The sequence below is a fragment of the Barbus barbus genome, assembly GCF_936440315.1.
Source record: "Barbus barbus genome assembly, chromosome: 11".
In the NCBI taxonomy this organism is placed as follows: Eukaryota; Metazoa; Chordata; class Actinopteri; order Cypriniformes; family Cyprinidae; genus Barbus; species Barbus barbus.
Genome location: NC_136739.1, coordinates 29,212,431 through 29,230,987, shown reverse-complemented (window position 1 = coordinate 29,230,987; position 18,557 = coordinate 29,212,431). Strand labels below are relative to the sequence as shown.

Genomic DNA, 18,557 nt, shown 5'->3' with positions numbered 1-18,557 from the left:
ATTTCCTCATCCGGATCCTCCTCTTTGAAATCAAATGCTTTTAGGATAGACGAGGGATGAGAAGGATGAGAGAACAACAGAGAGAAGTTGGAATGCCTGAGGAGATTTTTTTTCCCTAAATGAAAAGCAGGTGACCATCACACAACCGAGTAAGAGGTCACATTCTGACCCTTCATCCCTCAGAGAAAAAGAGAGAGAGGAAATTGAGTGATGTTGAAGTTGTTTTATTCATGACCCCTTGAAACCATCTAATGGTGGTTTGTGGAGACATTACTCTCTTTTTGCATTAATTTAATCAAAAACTTTTCCATTTAAATATTTTTTAAGATATCATTTATTCCTGTGATGCAAAGCTGAATTTTCATCATCATTACTCCAGTCTTCCGTGTCACATGATCCTTCAGAAATCATCCTAATATGCTGATTTGATGCTCAAGAAACGTTTCTTATTTTTATCAATGTTGAAAACAGTTGTGCTGCTTAATATTTTTGTGGGAACTGTAATATTTTTTCACGATTCTTTTATTAATAGAAAGTTCGAAAGAACAGTGTTTATTTGAATTAGAAATCTTGTAGCATAAACAAATTCTTTAGTCACATTTGATGAATTAATGCATCCTTGTTAATGATAAATTAAAGTAAACTGAACTGAACCTAAAACTAAAAATAATATAAAATTCTATAAGTTTTTTTGGACTGCCTTCCTGTTGTGCCCCATAAACGTGTCTATAGAGTTTCATTACTGACACTCTATCCTCCAATTTGATACTGTTAAGTGCTTTGACACAATCTGTATTGTTAAAAGCGTTATATAAATAAAGGTGACTTGACTTGACTATAGAGCCTCATGTGTAACTCCAGCTCTCATACTATGATTAAGTGTCTATTCTCAGAGTTTAGAAGGCAGTCGGTTGTCTGTGAGATATTGTAAGAGGTGACAAATAAGTAGCTCGTATTCTTGGCTTGGCAGCCTTGTGTAGATCGTGAATGATGGGATATCAGCCAGCTTTAGGAGCTTTAGATGATGCAGACCTCCAGTGACAGCTGGGACTGTGATGCCCAGGATAGTCTGAAGTTATATCCTTTATATTTATATTTATATATATAATATATATATATTGCATGAAATGTTTTCATCACTACTGACCTAGTTGACCATTGTTGTAGAACTTTATGAATGACGGAAATTCCAATTCTGTGCAGTTCTGTGGAGTCCTAATGCACTGTAAAGTCATCATTAACAGCATGTGAATGATGGGATATCAGCCTGCTTTTAAGGGCTTTAGATGATGTAGACTTCCAGTGACTGTTAGGCAACTTTTGTGTATTTTGTTGTTTGGCATTAAATGAAGAATAACTACAAGTCTGTGATGTTTTCTTTTTTGGAGACTCTGTGTGGGCCTGCCTATCAGTTCTTTTGTGTTATAACGTTCTCATAGGACCAGTTTTCTAAGTGTTTTGACAAGAAAATTCAAGTTATTCTTGGACACGGAGACTGATATGAGTAAGGTGAAGTGACGTGTGGCCAAGTATGGTGTCCCATACTTGGAATTTGTGCTCTGCATTTAACCCATCCACACACACACACCATAAACCAATGTTGCGGTGCCCGGGGAGCAGTTGGGGGTTCGGTGCCCTGCAGGGTCTCACCTCAGGTGTGGTGTTGAAGGTGGAGATATACTATATTCACTCCCCCCACGACAAGTCCTGCTGGACCTGAGACTCGAAACTGCGACCTTCGGGTTACAAGTCAGACTCTCTATCCATTAGGCCACGACTGATAAGCAAGTAATAATCCACCATCCTTACTCTTGTGTTTGTAGATGAGGAGCAGTAGGTGGTGATGACTATATTAGTTGATTGTGAATGTAACATCAGGAAGCAAGAGTATAAAAACCTTGATGAATACCAGAGACTAAAGGACAAGTTTGAAAGAATGTGACTAGTCAAGTGAAGCCGGGGTAGTTCCGGCAGTGATGGGGGTTCTGGGCTGTGACATGCCAACTGGAATAATGGCTTCAGCAGATCCTGGGAAAAATGACTTAATCTGGATCCTGAAGAGAGTGATCATAAGAACCGCTCAGATACTGATCTTCAAGTTCCCAGGACGAGAGACTGACAGAGGAAGACCACCCACAAACATGGGTGAAGAGAGTGAATATACTAGTTTTGTGACATTTTTCTGTTGGTATAGACTAAGCACTAATGAGCACTAATGACTTGTTTAAGACTTGAAGCTAAAAGTTGAGGACTTGCAACTCGACTTGGACTTGCCTATTTTGACTCGGGACTTGACTCGAGAATTGAATGCAAAGACTCAAGACTTACTTGTGACTTGCAAAACAATGACTTGGTCCCACCTCTGCAATTTAATAATATAAATACTAAGACACAACTTAAGATATATAGACAAACAACTACACTGTAAAAAATGCTGGGTTGAATACAACCCAGCGCAGGGTAAAATATGGACGAACCCAGTGATTGGGTTGTTTAGACCCAGCGGTTGGGTTACTGCCCAGAAGGTTGGGTTAAACATTTAACCCAACTGTTGGTTGAAAACAACCCAGCATGTGTACTGTCCAATATTTACTCAGCACTGGGTTGTATTTAACCCAGCATTTTTTAGTGTATATTAATGCATTATATATTATTTTGCATGATAATATTTTATTTAATGTATTGTATGTTTGAATTTTTTTATTTTTTTTTCCCACATCTCTGTTTTTTTTATTTCTCAATTACGTGGGTTATAGTCAACATTTAAATTATATAAAATATTTCTCAGAAAATGTAAATCTCAGAATTATACCATTAGAAATTCATGTGTTGTTTTTTGTGCAAAAGTGACTTGGTATGCTGTCTTGAAAGGTTTGCACATTATCTCTAAAAATATATTTTTCTGTGGAGAAAATGAATGAGATTCAGGAACTCTGTAGTGTAATGTAAAGATTTGTCTGGGACGAGGTAGACGGTCGGTGGATCTGTGCCAGCTGTCTGATGAGGTTGGTCTAGATCAGTCTGTTCTGAGAACTGGTTTCCGTCTGTCATCCTCACTTCATCTCTTCTTCCTGAGGAGCCCCAGTGGGATAGACTGATCCCGGTCCACAACACTGGCCGGGCTAGACAGAGGGATCGGGGAGCAAATCCCTATACTACATAAACACACTCATCATAATAAATAAGTAAATGAATGTCTGGCCTTGAGTGCCATGTAATATAAAAGTTTAGGCAATGCTGATTTCCTCAGATTGCTTGGACTAGGGCAGATAACGGTTAATTCGATCCAGATGGGAAGGGGTTTTGTTCTACAGCGCTGTTGTATGAGGTTTGTTTGACATACTAAAACAATTGTAACCATTTGACCCGTGAATGTTTGGATGAAAGTGAATTGTCCCTCCATCATCAGTCGTTCATGTGTCTCTGCAGTTGAAGAGTAGGGTTTTGGAGAGAGGTGGCAGCCAAGAACCATATATAATACCTTATAGCATTTTAGTCTTATCTGTCAGGTTAAATCAAAGAGATTGCAATAGACTATCACAAAGACTTAAAGGTGCAGTAGGAGATCTCGGAAAATGCTAACTTTAGCCTGATAGCACTGAAAGCGAACGTCCCACCCTCCCTGCAATCGCCATCCAAAGCCATGCCCCCTGAACGCATATACGCTCACAGACCAGAATACCAGAGACTATCCCTGCCTCCCAATGTGCATACTATCCACCCTATCTGTCATAAATGGTATTGAAAATTACTAATATCACATAGAATTTAGGATGGATTGTGTGCACATTAGGACTCAGGCAACATTACCACAATAAGCTACATCAGCGGTTCCCAACGGTAAACTTCAACGGATTTCCACCTGCTCAGGGAGTAGGGAGCAAAGAACACTCTGTAGGGAGCATGTCATCCAGAACACAGTTCATGCACGTAGCTCTCCTCTAACGAGCTGGTTATCTGAATCAGGTGTATTAACTAAGCGAGACATGCAAAATGAGGACTGGAATTGGGAACTGCTGAGCTACATCGTGTGTTCGTGAACGCGCTGATGACGTATCCTGTCTGCACGAATGGGGATGCGCAGAGGTATGCTAATACATACGTTGACAGGCAGGTAGGAAAGCCAATTAAAACGCTCGGACCGAGCTTTTTGATTGGACAAACATTTCTTGGTCCTACGCCTTCCACAGAATATATAAATACAGATAAATACATTGACCACTTAACTTAATGATTGCTATCGGGATGTGACGAGAGTTTCAACCAGCATAACAAAAAATGTTTCTGAAGACAATCACCTATTGCACCTTATAACCCTTTTTCATGGACAGTCTAACAAACATCCTGGATGTCCCTTGGACTTATGAAATTTTTTATGATTCAAACTGCATAGTTTTTTTTTTACAAATGGCATATTTCAAAAGTAATATTTATATTTATTTGTTATGTATTTACTATTATAGTATTGTAATATAATCACTTATAAAATATACAGCTATTTATTATTTTTTAATTTAATAAAATTAAGAAAATATTACGTATTTATAACATGTAATTTATTAGCCTGAACTTGAAAGTAATTACTGGCTTGTGCAACTCTTCAAAAACTTGATGGTATTTATGAATGAATTATTCAAAATATGGAAAGTAATATATCCGCTTTTTACTTGGTTTTTAAATCATTAAATCAAAACTTTTTATTTTATTGCATTGCATTGCATTACACACAATGCAATTGTATTGGTCATTTATTTGTTATCGGCCGTAACATGAACGTAATTATCGTCATATTTTGCATCCCTATTTACAGCATCTTTAATTTGAATGATTATGTTTGACAGTCTTTTTTTATTTTTATGGAACATGGAGGAAGTTTACCTCTGTTATATTACGCTTTGTTTTTTCAGTTCCCAGATTTCACTCAAAAATGCTTTGTTTGACAAATATAACCAAGTTTTTTGGATGCCGTTTCCTGAGGATGTTATAGCAGAACTTGATCAGACCCATGGGTTCTCTCTTACACTTTCAATTCACCAGGACATTTGCCTTCCCCTCAAATCAATGCAGCATCGGTCTGCGGTGCTTTAATGCTTCTCTTGTCCTCAGATGCTCTGGGGGCTCGTCCTGTGGTGAGCGAACCCCCTACGGCACTCCGAACCCTTTAAAGGGCAACGAGAGCAAGACGTCCTCGCTATGTTTGTGTGGATGTGAGCTCAATAAGAGTGGAAGGAAAGGGAGGGGGGCGAGGGCAAAGGTCAGATCCCCTTGCTGAGAAATGTTTTTGTGAGCAGAAGAATTGCAGTGTTGTGAAAGAAAACATTGTGGTGGGATGGATGGGGGTGGGAGTCCCAAAGAGGCCAGACCTCCTTAAACCAAAGTCAGGTACAGAAAGTGAGATGTTTCGGGGTGTGTTGAAGGTAGTAAGAAGGTTGTGTACTTCCAGGCAGTCTTGAGATGAGTGGGAATACTAATGGACTGCTTTCCTCCAGGTATTACAGATTCTTGAACAGACAGCAGTCATGGTTGAGTTGGTGCCAAGAAAGGGATAGCAGGTAGTTTTATGGTGTCAACCACCAAATGAGGAGCCAACTAATCTCTTCATCTAATTCTAAATACAGAGTTTTGTTACGAACAAGGAATATAATCACTGGAGAAGATCCAGATCTTCAGTTCACAGTTTTGGTTACATGTTCCAGAAATTGAAGGCTTTGTGTATGGTTCTTGACAGGATGTGTCAAGGCGAACCTCTCCGTGTCATTGTGTACAGTTGATCAATGGTCAATTGCTGCATGATAATCAAACTCAGCAATGACTTTTCCAAACGACCTAATGATGTGAAATTGAGTTTGGCCAAAACATTAAGGTTTCCAAGCCAGAAATCAGTCTTATGGACTGGTAATGGACTTATGGGTCATGTACTGTACAAATAAGTCTATTTTGGATTGTTACTAGGGTATTCTAGGCTTAGAAATCAATATCATTAATGTCCACTGCACTGTTTGTGCTAAAATTTGCAAAAATTATACCTTTATGGGTACAACAGCTTGTCACTGGGGCAGTACCAACTAAGGGACACCTTTGTATCTTCTTTACCCTAAAGCAGTGGTCTCAAACTTAATTCCTGCTGGGCTACAGATCTGTAGAGTTTAGCTCCAACCAGCTCTAAATCACACCTGCTTGGAAGTTTCTAGTAATCCCGAAGACCTTGGTTAGCTGGATCAGGTGTGTTTGATAAGGGTTGGAGCTAAACTGTGCAGAGCTGTGACCCTCCAGGAATTGAGTTTAAGACCTTTAATTTTATTTTAGAGTTATAATATTGGTAAATTATATAACATAATATTAAATAATTATTGGCAGTATTTCAATATCAGAATTTCAAAAACGTGGGGCTGCCTGAAAACTTAATGATACTTATTAATACATAATTAATGATATTTAAAAAAAAACTTTAAAAAATACCTTGAAAAACATAAAATATTATGAAAATATGAAAAAAGGAAAATTATTTATTTAAATTTTTATTTGGTTACACCACAAATCATTCAATGTATTTATTTAATTTTATTTTTCAAAAGTATTACAGATTTATAACATCAGCCAATTGTACTGTAATGACTGGAATTTCAATATTTTGCATCCCTATTTAAAACCCCATATCTGAATGATTTCAATTTACATTCTTTTCTGATTTTGAAACATGTTAACCTGTATAACATATCTTGGCTTTTTCGAGACACGTATAAACATTGGGGGAATAAGCAAACCCTTGCAACACCCTTGCGACCACATAGCAACACGTCCCAGCAATATTTGGTCAGTAGAATATCACAGAAGCGTGGCTTTTGGCTGTTTAGGTAAATGGATGGGTGGCCCAGTGTTGGACACAACCATCTTATCCTGGCACTGGAATATGGACACACGGAGATGGGTTTTTCCGATATGTTCTCCAGCATTGTGGAGGCATGTTTTACATGGATTAGCAACTCTCACACATTTCCAGCTCCTTGGGTTCATTTGCAGGTGAAGATGTTGTGTTATTGCATTGGTATGGTTGGAGGGAGTGATTGATGTATCTAGTAAACACGAGGGTGGATTTTAAACATTTGTGTGTGCGTTTAAAGGATTTATGAGCAGACTTTAGGGTGAGTGTATTTGTATAACGTGAATATTAAGGGTGAATGTGAGTGTATGTGTGGGTATTTGAGATTTATGCTAAGCCGTTGTGTTGAGCGTAGTATGTTGAGGCACATATATGAGAATGAGTAATGTTTAACGGGACTAGATGATTGGACAGGGAGAATGAAATAACGCCACTTGGAGGCTCTTTTTGAGAGCTTTACTGAGCAAATCAAACAGACTTGATCTGAAATCACATACTTGTTCACTCATTCACTGTTTCCTACATAGTGTATGCCACAGCATTTGTTATATAACAAGTGAAATAAATGACTGAATGAATTCAAACTCTGCGTATGAAGGCAAAAAAAAGAAGAAAAGGTTTCGGCAAATAAATCAGGCTGATTATGTATATAGCTAAAGCTTTCTTTCTTTCTTTCCTTATGTTTGCATGTATAAATAAATAAAATACATTGGAAAAAGTATTTATATATTTATAGTTTTTTAAAATAATGATTAGGTATAGAGAAAATATGAAAATAAAATATGGAAATAAAAATATTTACTCTTTACTTGATTACACCACAAGTCATGATATTAAAACCTTTCTTGAAATTCACCTGAAAGTTTATCAGAACCAAATGAAACCATCATGAATAAAAAGAGCACATATTTAACTAGATTTGTCATTTTTTAATCATGTATTTTAATGACCCATAAAGAGTATAAAGATATACAGGAAGTTGTTCACTAAGAAATAAGAGAAAAGTCCACAGAATGTCTAACACTGAGTATAGTGCACAATATTGGGAGCGATTTGGGACACACGTGTGTCTCTGTTTCTGTCTGCAGAAGGAACAGTCTGTAAGGTGACTGTATACATTAGGAATGTGTGTGCGCGTTAGAGACGGGCCTGCTGGGGCTCTGCGCTCTGCGAGGTGTTTAAGTAACCTCTGCTGTAATTTAACATCACTTAAGGGCAGATCTGAATACCCTGCAATGACTTCATTCACACTGCTAATTTACAGATTAAACGCTAAGAGGATTGTAGGTGAATGGCTGTATTTACCATGCCTCACCGGACGCCTACAGACACTTTCCCATGACGCTTGGCAGGGTTTGCACACGGAGAGACCGATGATTTCTAACTGTACTAGGACATAAAACCATAAAACCTTAACAAATGACGCTATGTTTGTTGAGTAGCAGCCTCACATTTCAGCCCCATTCTATTATATAAGAATATTTTAATAATATATCATACTATTTATTATAAAATTATAATTTAGCTCTTTTCAGTTATATATATATATATATATATATATATATATATATATATATATATATATATATATATATATATATATATATATATATATATATATATATATATATATATATATGTGTGTGTATATATATATATATATATATATATATATATATATATATATGTGTGTGTATATATATGTATGTATATATATATATATATATATATATATATATATATATATATATATATGTATGTATATATTAATAATAATAATAATAATAATAATAAATTATTATTATTATTATTATTATTTAGTCATTTAGCAGACACTTTTATCCAAAGCGTCTTACAAATGAAGACAACAGAAGCAATCAATTGTAGTATTAAAACAACTAAAACAGATCCAAAACTAAAAGCTAAAACTTTATAAATACTACCTATACACATTTTAAAAATAAAGAAATTAAATAAAAATGACAAATGCATACAACAAAATTTAAAAACTTAACATTTAAATGAAAAAATAAATAAATAATAAAGCTAAAAACAATTCAAAATATTAAAGAACAAAAGGTATGAGTATAATAATGATTCTAACATAACACTAAGCCAAACACCAAAAAAACAACAACTATATGTATATGTACAACCACACACACATACATACATACATACATACATACATACATACATACATTATATATATATATTGAATTTGTATGTATGCATGTATGTATGTATGTATGTAATTTCCATTTAGTTTGTTGAAGTATTAAAATAACTCAAATTAAATTAAACTAAAACTTAATAACAAATACAAATCACGACAGTATAGTTTATCGGTAATCCTAAGAAATAACACTGCCAAACACACATGCTAAAAACAACAACTTAATTACACATAGTAAGAAATGGTTATAAAAACTGCAACAGAAGTGAAACAAGTAGTAGAAAAGAGGAGAAAGTGATACTTATATCCTTTGCCAGGGTCCCTGCCCGGTGGAGTCGCACGGTAGAGTCGATGGTCTTTACACTCTTCGGTCATCACACAAGGAGGCCTTCACACGACAACTGCCGCGACCGCTGTCGCTGTAAACTACGCTTTTTTATACCCATCTAACAAAATACTAATTGAATTTAGATGAACACACTTTCCTTCTTTTTTCACAACAAATAGCCAAGCAAGCGCAGACACTGACAAGATACACGAGACAGAGCGAGACCAAACGAGATATCAGCACGTCTCTACACAGTAAACAAAACAAGCGTTTCCATATACTTAAGCTGTTTTTAAATATTATTAATAATATAAAATAATAATAATATGTATTAAAAGGTTAAATAAGTTGCTTTTAATAATACACTACAATGTATATTATATTACTTAATTACTTACAATATATAACTAATTAATATTATGTCAATTGCTTAACTTATATGCAATATTTATGAAATATAAATAATGAAATTAATTTATTAATTAAACTTATGAATGTAAAATGTTTGTTTTTATAGATAAATAAATATAAATACACACGCGCGCACACACACACACACACAATTTAAAAATTTGAAGAACTTGCTTAATACTGTGATTATACTGCAATTAGTAATTGGTATTCTATTTCATTCCAAATATAACTAACATCTAGCTTGCATAGTTTGACTGTATGTCTAATTCAGTGACATTCAGACATTTTTAAGTGTGACTGAAGTGTCCAAATACTTTTTGGGACTCATGCATGCTTCTCTCCTGAGCAGAGTGAGTTTATGATGGAAACACACCTCCTTTCCTGCCTCAGCGGTGATGGCTGTGTGCCCAGTCTGTGTCTGGTTGAGCTGACAGGATGGAGAGAAAGTAAATGTGTGTCAGAACTAGTGAGAGACTGAATGAAAAGAGGGGTCTGGACCTGCTGGATGAAGCTTTCAGTAACTAAATGAGGGCGTTTTAGCAGGCACATTGATGCGTATGGCTCAGTTAAAGAAATAGTTCACTTAGAAATCAGCTTCATATATTCATGGAACAGCACTTCCTGTTTGTGTCCCACCCTGCTGCAGCTCTGTGAGAATAGAATGTTATCTTTCTCCTCCAGCTCCTCTAGGAAACTTCTTCCCATGCGTCAAGTTCAAAGAAAGCCATCAAAGAGAATCACAGGTGGCTTAACAGCAGCGTCTCTCTCACACACACCACCATCTGGAATCATTGTTGTCCTGTAGTAACCGCATCTGAGACCAGGTGCTGTTGAAGCTCATAGTAGTAAACTTGTGGGAAAAACTTCCTTGCTGTAGAGGAGAGTCTGACTCACCAGAGGGGACAGACGCAACTAAGGCTGGTATTTATTCTATGTTCACAATGATTTTGAAGATGATAATAAAATTAAAAATTGTTACATAATGACCTTTATTGACCAATAAGTTCCCTAAAAAGCTATTGGTAGCCAGTGCAATTTGATGAACAGAGGTGTGACATGCATACTTTTTTGCTCATTAAAGACTATCTTGAAGCTACATTCTGGATTAGTTGTAAAGTTTTGATAGAACTGGCTGGAAGACCTGTCAAGAGAGCATTGCAATAGTCAAGCCTGGACAGAACAAGAGCTTGAACAAGGAGTTGTGTAGCATGCTTCGAAAGAAAGGGCCCAATCTTCCTAATGTTGTATAAAGCAAATCTGCAGGACCATGCAGTTTTAGCAATGCAGTCTGTGAAATTTAGATGATCACCAATCACAATTCCAAGATTCCTGGCTGTCCTTGAAGGAGTTGTGGTTGATGCACCTAGTTGGATGGTGAAATTGTGATGAAGTGATGGTTTTGCTGAAACCACAAACAGTTCTGCCTTGGGAAGGTTGAGTTGAAGGTGATGGTCCTTCATCCATCAAAAAATACCTGTTAGACATACTGAGATGCGAGCAGCTATCGTCGGCTCATCAGGATAGAATGAGAGGTAGAGTTGTGTGTCATCAGCATAGCATTGATATGAAAAGCCATGTTTCTGAAAGACAGAACCTATAGTGATGCCTTGTAGACAGAGAAGAGAAGCGGTCCTAGAACTGAGCCCTGAGGCATCCCAGTAGCTAGATGTTGTGACTTGGACACCTCACCCCTCCAAGATACCTTGAAGGACCTATCTGAGAGGTAAGACTCAAACCACTGGAGTGCAGTTCCTGAGATGCCCTTTGCCAGTAGGGTTGACAGGAGGATCTGGAGGTTTACCGATTACATATATGTACTGTACATATAGTGTATATTGGCTTTCAGAGTTGTGTTTAGGTGTAATTTATTTGCATGTTGTTTTTGTACTTGTAGATTTATTTTCACTTTAAAACATTATTAACACATAGATTTGAAAGGCTGAAAAATTTTAAAATATGTTTTAGTGATATGGCCCTATAGACAGAGCTATCAGTGTCTGATCACCTGTTGCTTCTCCTCTGAAACTCTTAATCAGTCACGAAAAGACTGGTCTGCATGCTGCTGTCTGAAGCCCATCATGCCCTGCTCTGTCTGCATGGTGATCCTCCCCACCTCTTCCTCTCTCTGGGGTGAGAGTCTGTATTGTCTGCTGCATAGATTGGTTGTCTGAATGAGGCTGAGTGCCTTTCCCAGGGGCTTAGCGTCTCGGCGAGGGGGCTGTGCATACAGTTATGCAGGCCACGGCCTCCCATCTGAGAGAGTGATATGGGCCATTTGAAAGGCTGGCAGTGTTTGGGGTGATGGGATTGGGTAATTCGTAACCCCATGTGTTTCAATAGACTGTGGAAGGTTAGCCAACCCTCCCCATGATTCCTGCCTCCCCAGCCACAACGTTCCTCAACAATAACCCATATTCCAGAGCACCCGCATTGTCCTGAAACAATTGCGTAACAGCAGAGCTTGGCCATATTGTTTTGGGGGTATGTTTACATATGTATTTTCAGAGTAAACAAGGGAGTATCAGTAGAGGAGTGTGTTATGTTTTTGAGCCAAGATTCTTTGTCAGTGTTTCTCAGTCTAATTCAGTTCAGCCTCCTGTAGTTGTGTGAATAAAAGCTCACGTGGTCCTGTCTCACTGTCAGGAGCGCAGACTAGTCTCATTCTCTGCTCTCATGAGTTCAGATTGAGACATTTTCCTGTTTGGCCTTTTGTGCTCTGTTTTCACTTGTCCCGTGGCTCAAACAGTTTATGTACAAGTGCATGTACAGAATGTGGCAATGTGAAAAAGTGTTTTGATTTCAAATTAGTTCACCCGAAGTGAACAATTTGGCATTATCTACTCACCCTCAGACTGTTCCAAATATTTTTTTTTCTTCCTATCATTTGTTGCATTGATGTGGTGCATTGAAATTGACCATTGTTGATGGCACATCATTTGAGTGCTTCAGCAGAAGGGAAGATTATTAGTGAATTTTCCCTTCAATACAGTACCAAGTATTATAGAGGCTAATATTTTCAATATTGATACCAGTAAGTTGGCGCCGATAGCCTTGAGGGCAGTGCAATGACATATTGTACCGTTGCGCTACGGGCATCCCGAGTTCGAATCCCGGCTCAAGGATCTTTCCTGATCCTGTCCCCTTCTTTCTCCCACATAGCTACCTTTAATTTATTGTTATTAATTATTAAGGAGTTGTTCATAAATAAATAAAATAATAAACATTATTATTTACAAAAACAACAACAACATTTCTTTATTTCTATATATTTATTTATTTTTAGGCATAAGAAGATAAATATTTCACTACTTGACGGTTCTGTCTTTCTTTTTGAATCCAGTGTTCAGAGGAGTGGATGGAGAAATAGTTACGCAGCCTACGCAGCTATTTGCTAACACAGTTAATTTTATGATACAGTTTCTTTTTCATTACGTTCTTTTTCACACATTTTGTGATTATTTTTATTTGAGAATTGTTTCACTTCCAGCATCAATGTCAGTCTGTAGTATTGACATTTCAGGGATGTATGGCTGCAGATGTTTTGGCATATAACAAACAAATCATATGGATTACTTCTTTGGCGCTGTTATGCTGATTTTTGGTTCTTGAAAGTGAACATTTTTCAAAAATTCTCCTTTGTTTTTCCACAAAATCAATAGAAACAACATGATAATTTGAAACAACATGATGGTGAGTAAATGATGAAAATTGGGTGAACATTGTCTTTAATAGTTAATTTAAAACTGAGCTGTACATACAAGCAGTTGACAGACTGCAGTCTGTATAGTATCTCTGTGTGTAGATTGTGATGCTTTCATCCAGTATCTGTTAAAGACTCACGGATCTCAGACTGGGTGCATTGATTGTTTCTGGCTAATTAGATTAGTCTAACCACATTAAGCCGAGGCGCGTCCTGACGGAGGTATAGAAATGAGACCATGTCATTGTTGGCACATAACCGTCAATGTCACACCGTCCAATGGAGTTTCATTCTTCAGATACACCATCTTTGTTCAGCTTGTCCAGGGCATCTCTTGGGAGAAGACTGCAAGATATTAACCCTCAAGCCATGACTACAGCGTTGCTTTCCATTGAGGATCATAAAGAAGATTAAAATGTTACATAATTGAACTTATCTGCCATTATAATGTTTACAGAGCTGGTACAGATTCAGTAGATGTCTTGTTTACTGTGGCGTCAAACCTTTGAGAATTAGACTAGGATTTCCTGACCTAGTCTGAGTCTATAAATCCAGATGTCGACTTACATTAGTGCATCGAGGGGGTCTGTCTTGTACAGTTATTTCCTCCATATACAATAGCTCTGATCTACTGCATGGAATTTCCTCATGCAGCAATTGATGTCTGCAAGGCTCCGCCACCTTAGTTACTATTGCTCAGTCAGACAAATGTTACAGAATGAAGACACTTGGGAGTTTGTTGTCCAAATGTCAGAAAACACTGGCCAGTACCGGTGCCACCTAAACTTCGCTCTCCTCTCTGTGTTGTTCCGTCAGCATCTCAATATATGAGACACGTGGAATATCAGATCCCTGCCAAGCTAGACTGGCAGCTGTAGGGAAGAGCCACCTACATGGAAAAAGAAACGTCAGACATCATTATAGAAATCGAAAACATGGAGGCCTGAAACAGGGGGTCTGTTGAGCGGAGCACAGCCCATCTGAGCCTGTCAGATCCAAATGTGCGGTTCCAGCTTACATAACACACCTGCAGCGGCCCAAATCCTGTCCATGTCTCTCTTGTTTTTGGATGGCCCCTCTCTCCCCTCTCAGCTCCTACTGAGGGTGAAGCACAAGGTGCCTCAGTCATACCTAAACGCAGCTGCACCATTCCCAAATAAGGCTCTGTGTTTCATCGAGAATGCTCTGGGTTGCATTTTCACTTTAGACAAAAAAGAACAAGGCGATCTCGATATTTTGTCTTTAGATAAGCTGCTTCTTTTGTACATGTGGACACTTAGAAGAATATAAATATACATGTAAAATACTTGAAAATATTAGGCACTGGGAGAGATAACAACAATTGTTTAACTTATGTCAGCGGCTAACAATTTAGCTTTTTTTCTCCCACAAAAACTATAAAGCAGCCCGACTGTTTTCAACATTGATAATATAAAATGTTTCCTGAGTAGCAAATCAGCATATTAGAATGATTTCTGAAGGATCATGTGACACTGAAGACTGGAGTAATGATGCTGGAAATTTGCCATCACAGTAATAAATTACTTTTCAATATATACTCACCGGCCACTTTATTAGGTACACCTTGCTAGTACCGGATTGGACCCCCTTTTGCCTTCAGAACTGCCTTAATTCTTCGTGGCATAGATTCAACAAGGTGTTGGAAACATTCCTCAGAGATTTTGGTCCATATTGACATGATAGCATCACACAGTTGCTGCAGATTTGTCGGCTGTACATCCATGATGCAAATCTCCCGTTCCACCACATCCCAAAGGTGCTCTATTGGATTGAGATCTGGTGACTGTGGAGGCCATTTGAGTAAAGTGAACTCATTGTCATGTTCAAGAAACCAGTCTGAGATGATTTGAGCTTTGTGACATGGTGTATTATCCTGCTGGAAGTAGCCATCAGAAGATTGGTACACTGTAGTCATAAAGGGATGGACATGGTCAGCAACAATACTCAGGTAGGCTTTGACATTCTCTGTAAGCGCTAGAGATGGTTGTGTGTGAAAATCCCAGTAGATCAGCAGTTTTTGAAATACTCAGACCAGCCCGTCTGGCACCAACAACCATTCCACGTTCAAAGTCACTTAAATCCCCTTTCTTCCCCATTCTGATGCTCGGTTTGAACTTCAGCAAGTCGTCTTCACCACATCTAGATGCCTAAATGCATTGAGTTGCTGCCATGTGATTGGCTGATTAGCAATTTGTGTTGCCAAGCAATTGAACAGGTGTACACTAAGTGGCCGGTTAGTGTATATCACAGTAGTAAAGCCTTGGTGAGTGTAAGAGAATTAAATTAAGCATTAAATATCATTGATTATTTATTTATGTATTGTGCTTTTATGGCATTAATTTATAAAATAGACATTTTATATTTTTGACTTTATGCTTCATGAATTCGTTCAAACTCCAATTTGGTTCATTGATTCAAAACTTTGATTCAGTGTTTTGTTTCGTGTCATTACTTAAATGTGTTTACAGAACATATTTTTTCATATATTACAATGTTTACGAAAACATAATCAGGCAAATGTTGCTGTTTTTTAGTATGTTATTGTTTAGATTGCTGGATATTGCTCAATTGTATTGTTATATTGCTGTAAAATATTAAATATTATTCTCTCTTGTGTTTATGTTGTGTGGAAAACATGCCTTGATTATTTTTAAGTAGATTTGTACTCTATTTAAATTCTAGCTTTAGACTTCTTTTGTTTGAAAGGATAGTTCCTTTGATTGGGCAAGAAAATATTATTTTTATTTTTTGGATCGTCCTGCTGTAGTTGTATGCAGTAAGATTCCTTATCATGCCTCTATAATATTCCTTGTTTCTTTTCCACTGCAGCCTGAAGAGTTTGAAGCCGTCCACTCTCACACCTTCCGGCTGAAGACGTTCAAGAAGGGGAAGCACTGTGGCGTGTGCAAGCAGACTGTAAACAATGAGGGGCTCATCTGCAGAGGTCAGTCCAGGGGAGGGTGGACCGCCTGGGGGGTGTCTTCCACTAGGGACATCTGCCCGTCCCAGCATCTGATGAGAGCTAATGGATAAAGGTTGAGATGTTTGTGAGGGGTGGCAGCTGCTCCCACTGACCAGTCAGTCTGTCCCGCTAATGAAATATAATCATTAACCTGATTAGGCCATTGAGAGAGAATGTGTGGCATTACAGACAGGGCTTGTACTGCAGAATGCCTGCAATGGCCGCTGGAAATTACATCACCACTTGATGTGTGACTTCAGAGAGTGAAAGAGCAACACAAGGTTCCCATTACAGCAGGATGGTTAGGGCGGATATTCACCTGATTTTAGTCCTGCTGTGGTGAAGATTAAGCCGGAATGGAATGTTAGCTTCCATCAGGGAGGTCTAGAAGTTAAAGCATGGTTTACGCCTGACGTTTCTGCACTAGAGCCAGGATTCACACCAAAAGTGGAGTCATCACCAGGGCCGTTTCTAGGCATTGAAGGCATCTGTCATCATTTACGCTCCCTCATGTCATTCAAAACCTGTATGACTTTCTCCTGTGGAACATAAAAGAATGTTGTTAACCAAAGAGTTTCAGCTCCCATTGACTTCTATTGTATGGTCAAAAATATAATGGAAGTCAATGGCAATGGAAACTGTTCCGTTATCAACATACTTCAAAATATCTTTCTTTGTGCACAGAAGAAAGAAAGTCATGTACGTTGGGAATGACATGAGGGTGAGTTAAAGGCAGCGATTTCTGGAAGCCAATGTTGATATTTGAAATCACCGAAACAAATACGCCCCTACCCCAAAAGGGTCTCGCCCTTATTTTGATAGATCCGCCCCACATATATGTAGCCTACGCAACCCAGGCAATGATTAGTTCTGTGAAACATAAGCCGCTTTTCCACCGAAATTACCTGGAACAATATGTCCAAGGAATTTTTTCCCCCCAGACCTGTTGCTGGCTGCGTTTCCATCGCGGTCTAAAGTACTGAGAAGATTAGGCAAATAGTCTGGTGACGTAACGTTAGGTCTGCGTGCGTTTCTCAATACCAAGTACTCAAATTTTGGACTTGCATCCTCGGTAGTTCGGACTTCACGAGTTAGACTCCGGAGTGTGAGCTCCCGCGAATGGAACGACACAAGTCCAGTAATTCTGCAAAGAGCAGCGTACTTGATAACGTCAGTCAGCTCGCCTTGGCTGCTGTAATCTTCCTCACTGTATTTACAGACGAAATATATCAAACACCACTGTCTCTTTTTGTTTTCATTTAAACATATTAATAGCCGCAGAAATGTAGTTCAGGGAACGTACATACATTACAATGAAACAAAATATTATATTTTAACATATTAATAGAACAATAGAATAAAGGCCAAAGATTACCTGTTAGATTTACCCAAAACAAAATATATCTTAAATTAATCTACTACAGAGACATCAGAGCCAGCGGCAAATGTCAGAAGGACTAGCCGAGGTTATGCTCCTCTCATCGGGATACATGAAATTATCAGAAATGGCCCTGGTCATCACGATGCATTTGATAGTATCTTAATTTTTGTCAGTCTGCACAAAAGTCTTTTCTATAATTAAGTATTAATGAGCTTCCATAGACAGGGTGGATCTTTAACTCCTTGTTTTGTCCTATCCATTGATGAATTACTCAACTCTGACCATGTTCTTCTGCTGAATGGTTAGAGTTAGGACTACTGTATGTTCATATAGGGTCAAAGGTCATAGTAAAAACCATTAAATCTTACAAATACAGTATGAAGACGGTATCTGGTTTGCTGGGGTTCTGGCATACCAGATCTCCATTTCTCCAGTGCACCGCTTTATTATCATCTGTTACATAAAACTGAGCAGTGCCAGCAGAAACTCAGGTATCAAGAAAAGATTTGCAGTTAAACTTTTGTCAGTGCCAGTAGCTGGAAAAGCTCTGACAGGATCAGAGACATCTGATGCTTACGGACAGCAGAAACCTTTAGATCCAGAACAAGTCCTGCTAAAGACATGGCATGTTTCAGGTTCAATACACATTCAAGTGAAAATTTAAAATAAGAAGAGACTTTAAGAAACAACTTTCA

General features: G+C 37.9%; 1 protein-coding gene across 6 annotated transcripts in view; it reads left to right on the top strand.

The window, feature by feature from the left end:
* The window catches only part of LOC306877329 (tensin-1-like), a 230,367-nt gene that overhangs the window by 71,489 nt on the left and 140,321 nt on the right, over positions 1 to 18,557 (top strand). For all 6 annotated transcript variants that reach the window (XM_079429036.1, XM_079429033.1, XM_079429039.1 and 3 more), the window contains exon 2: positions 16,349 to 16,463. In XM_079429036.1, the coding sequence (XP_079285162.1) occupies positions 16,349 to 16,463 (115 nt within the window). The remainder of the gene's footprint in view (positions 1 to 16,348; positions 16,464 to 18,557) is intronic.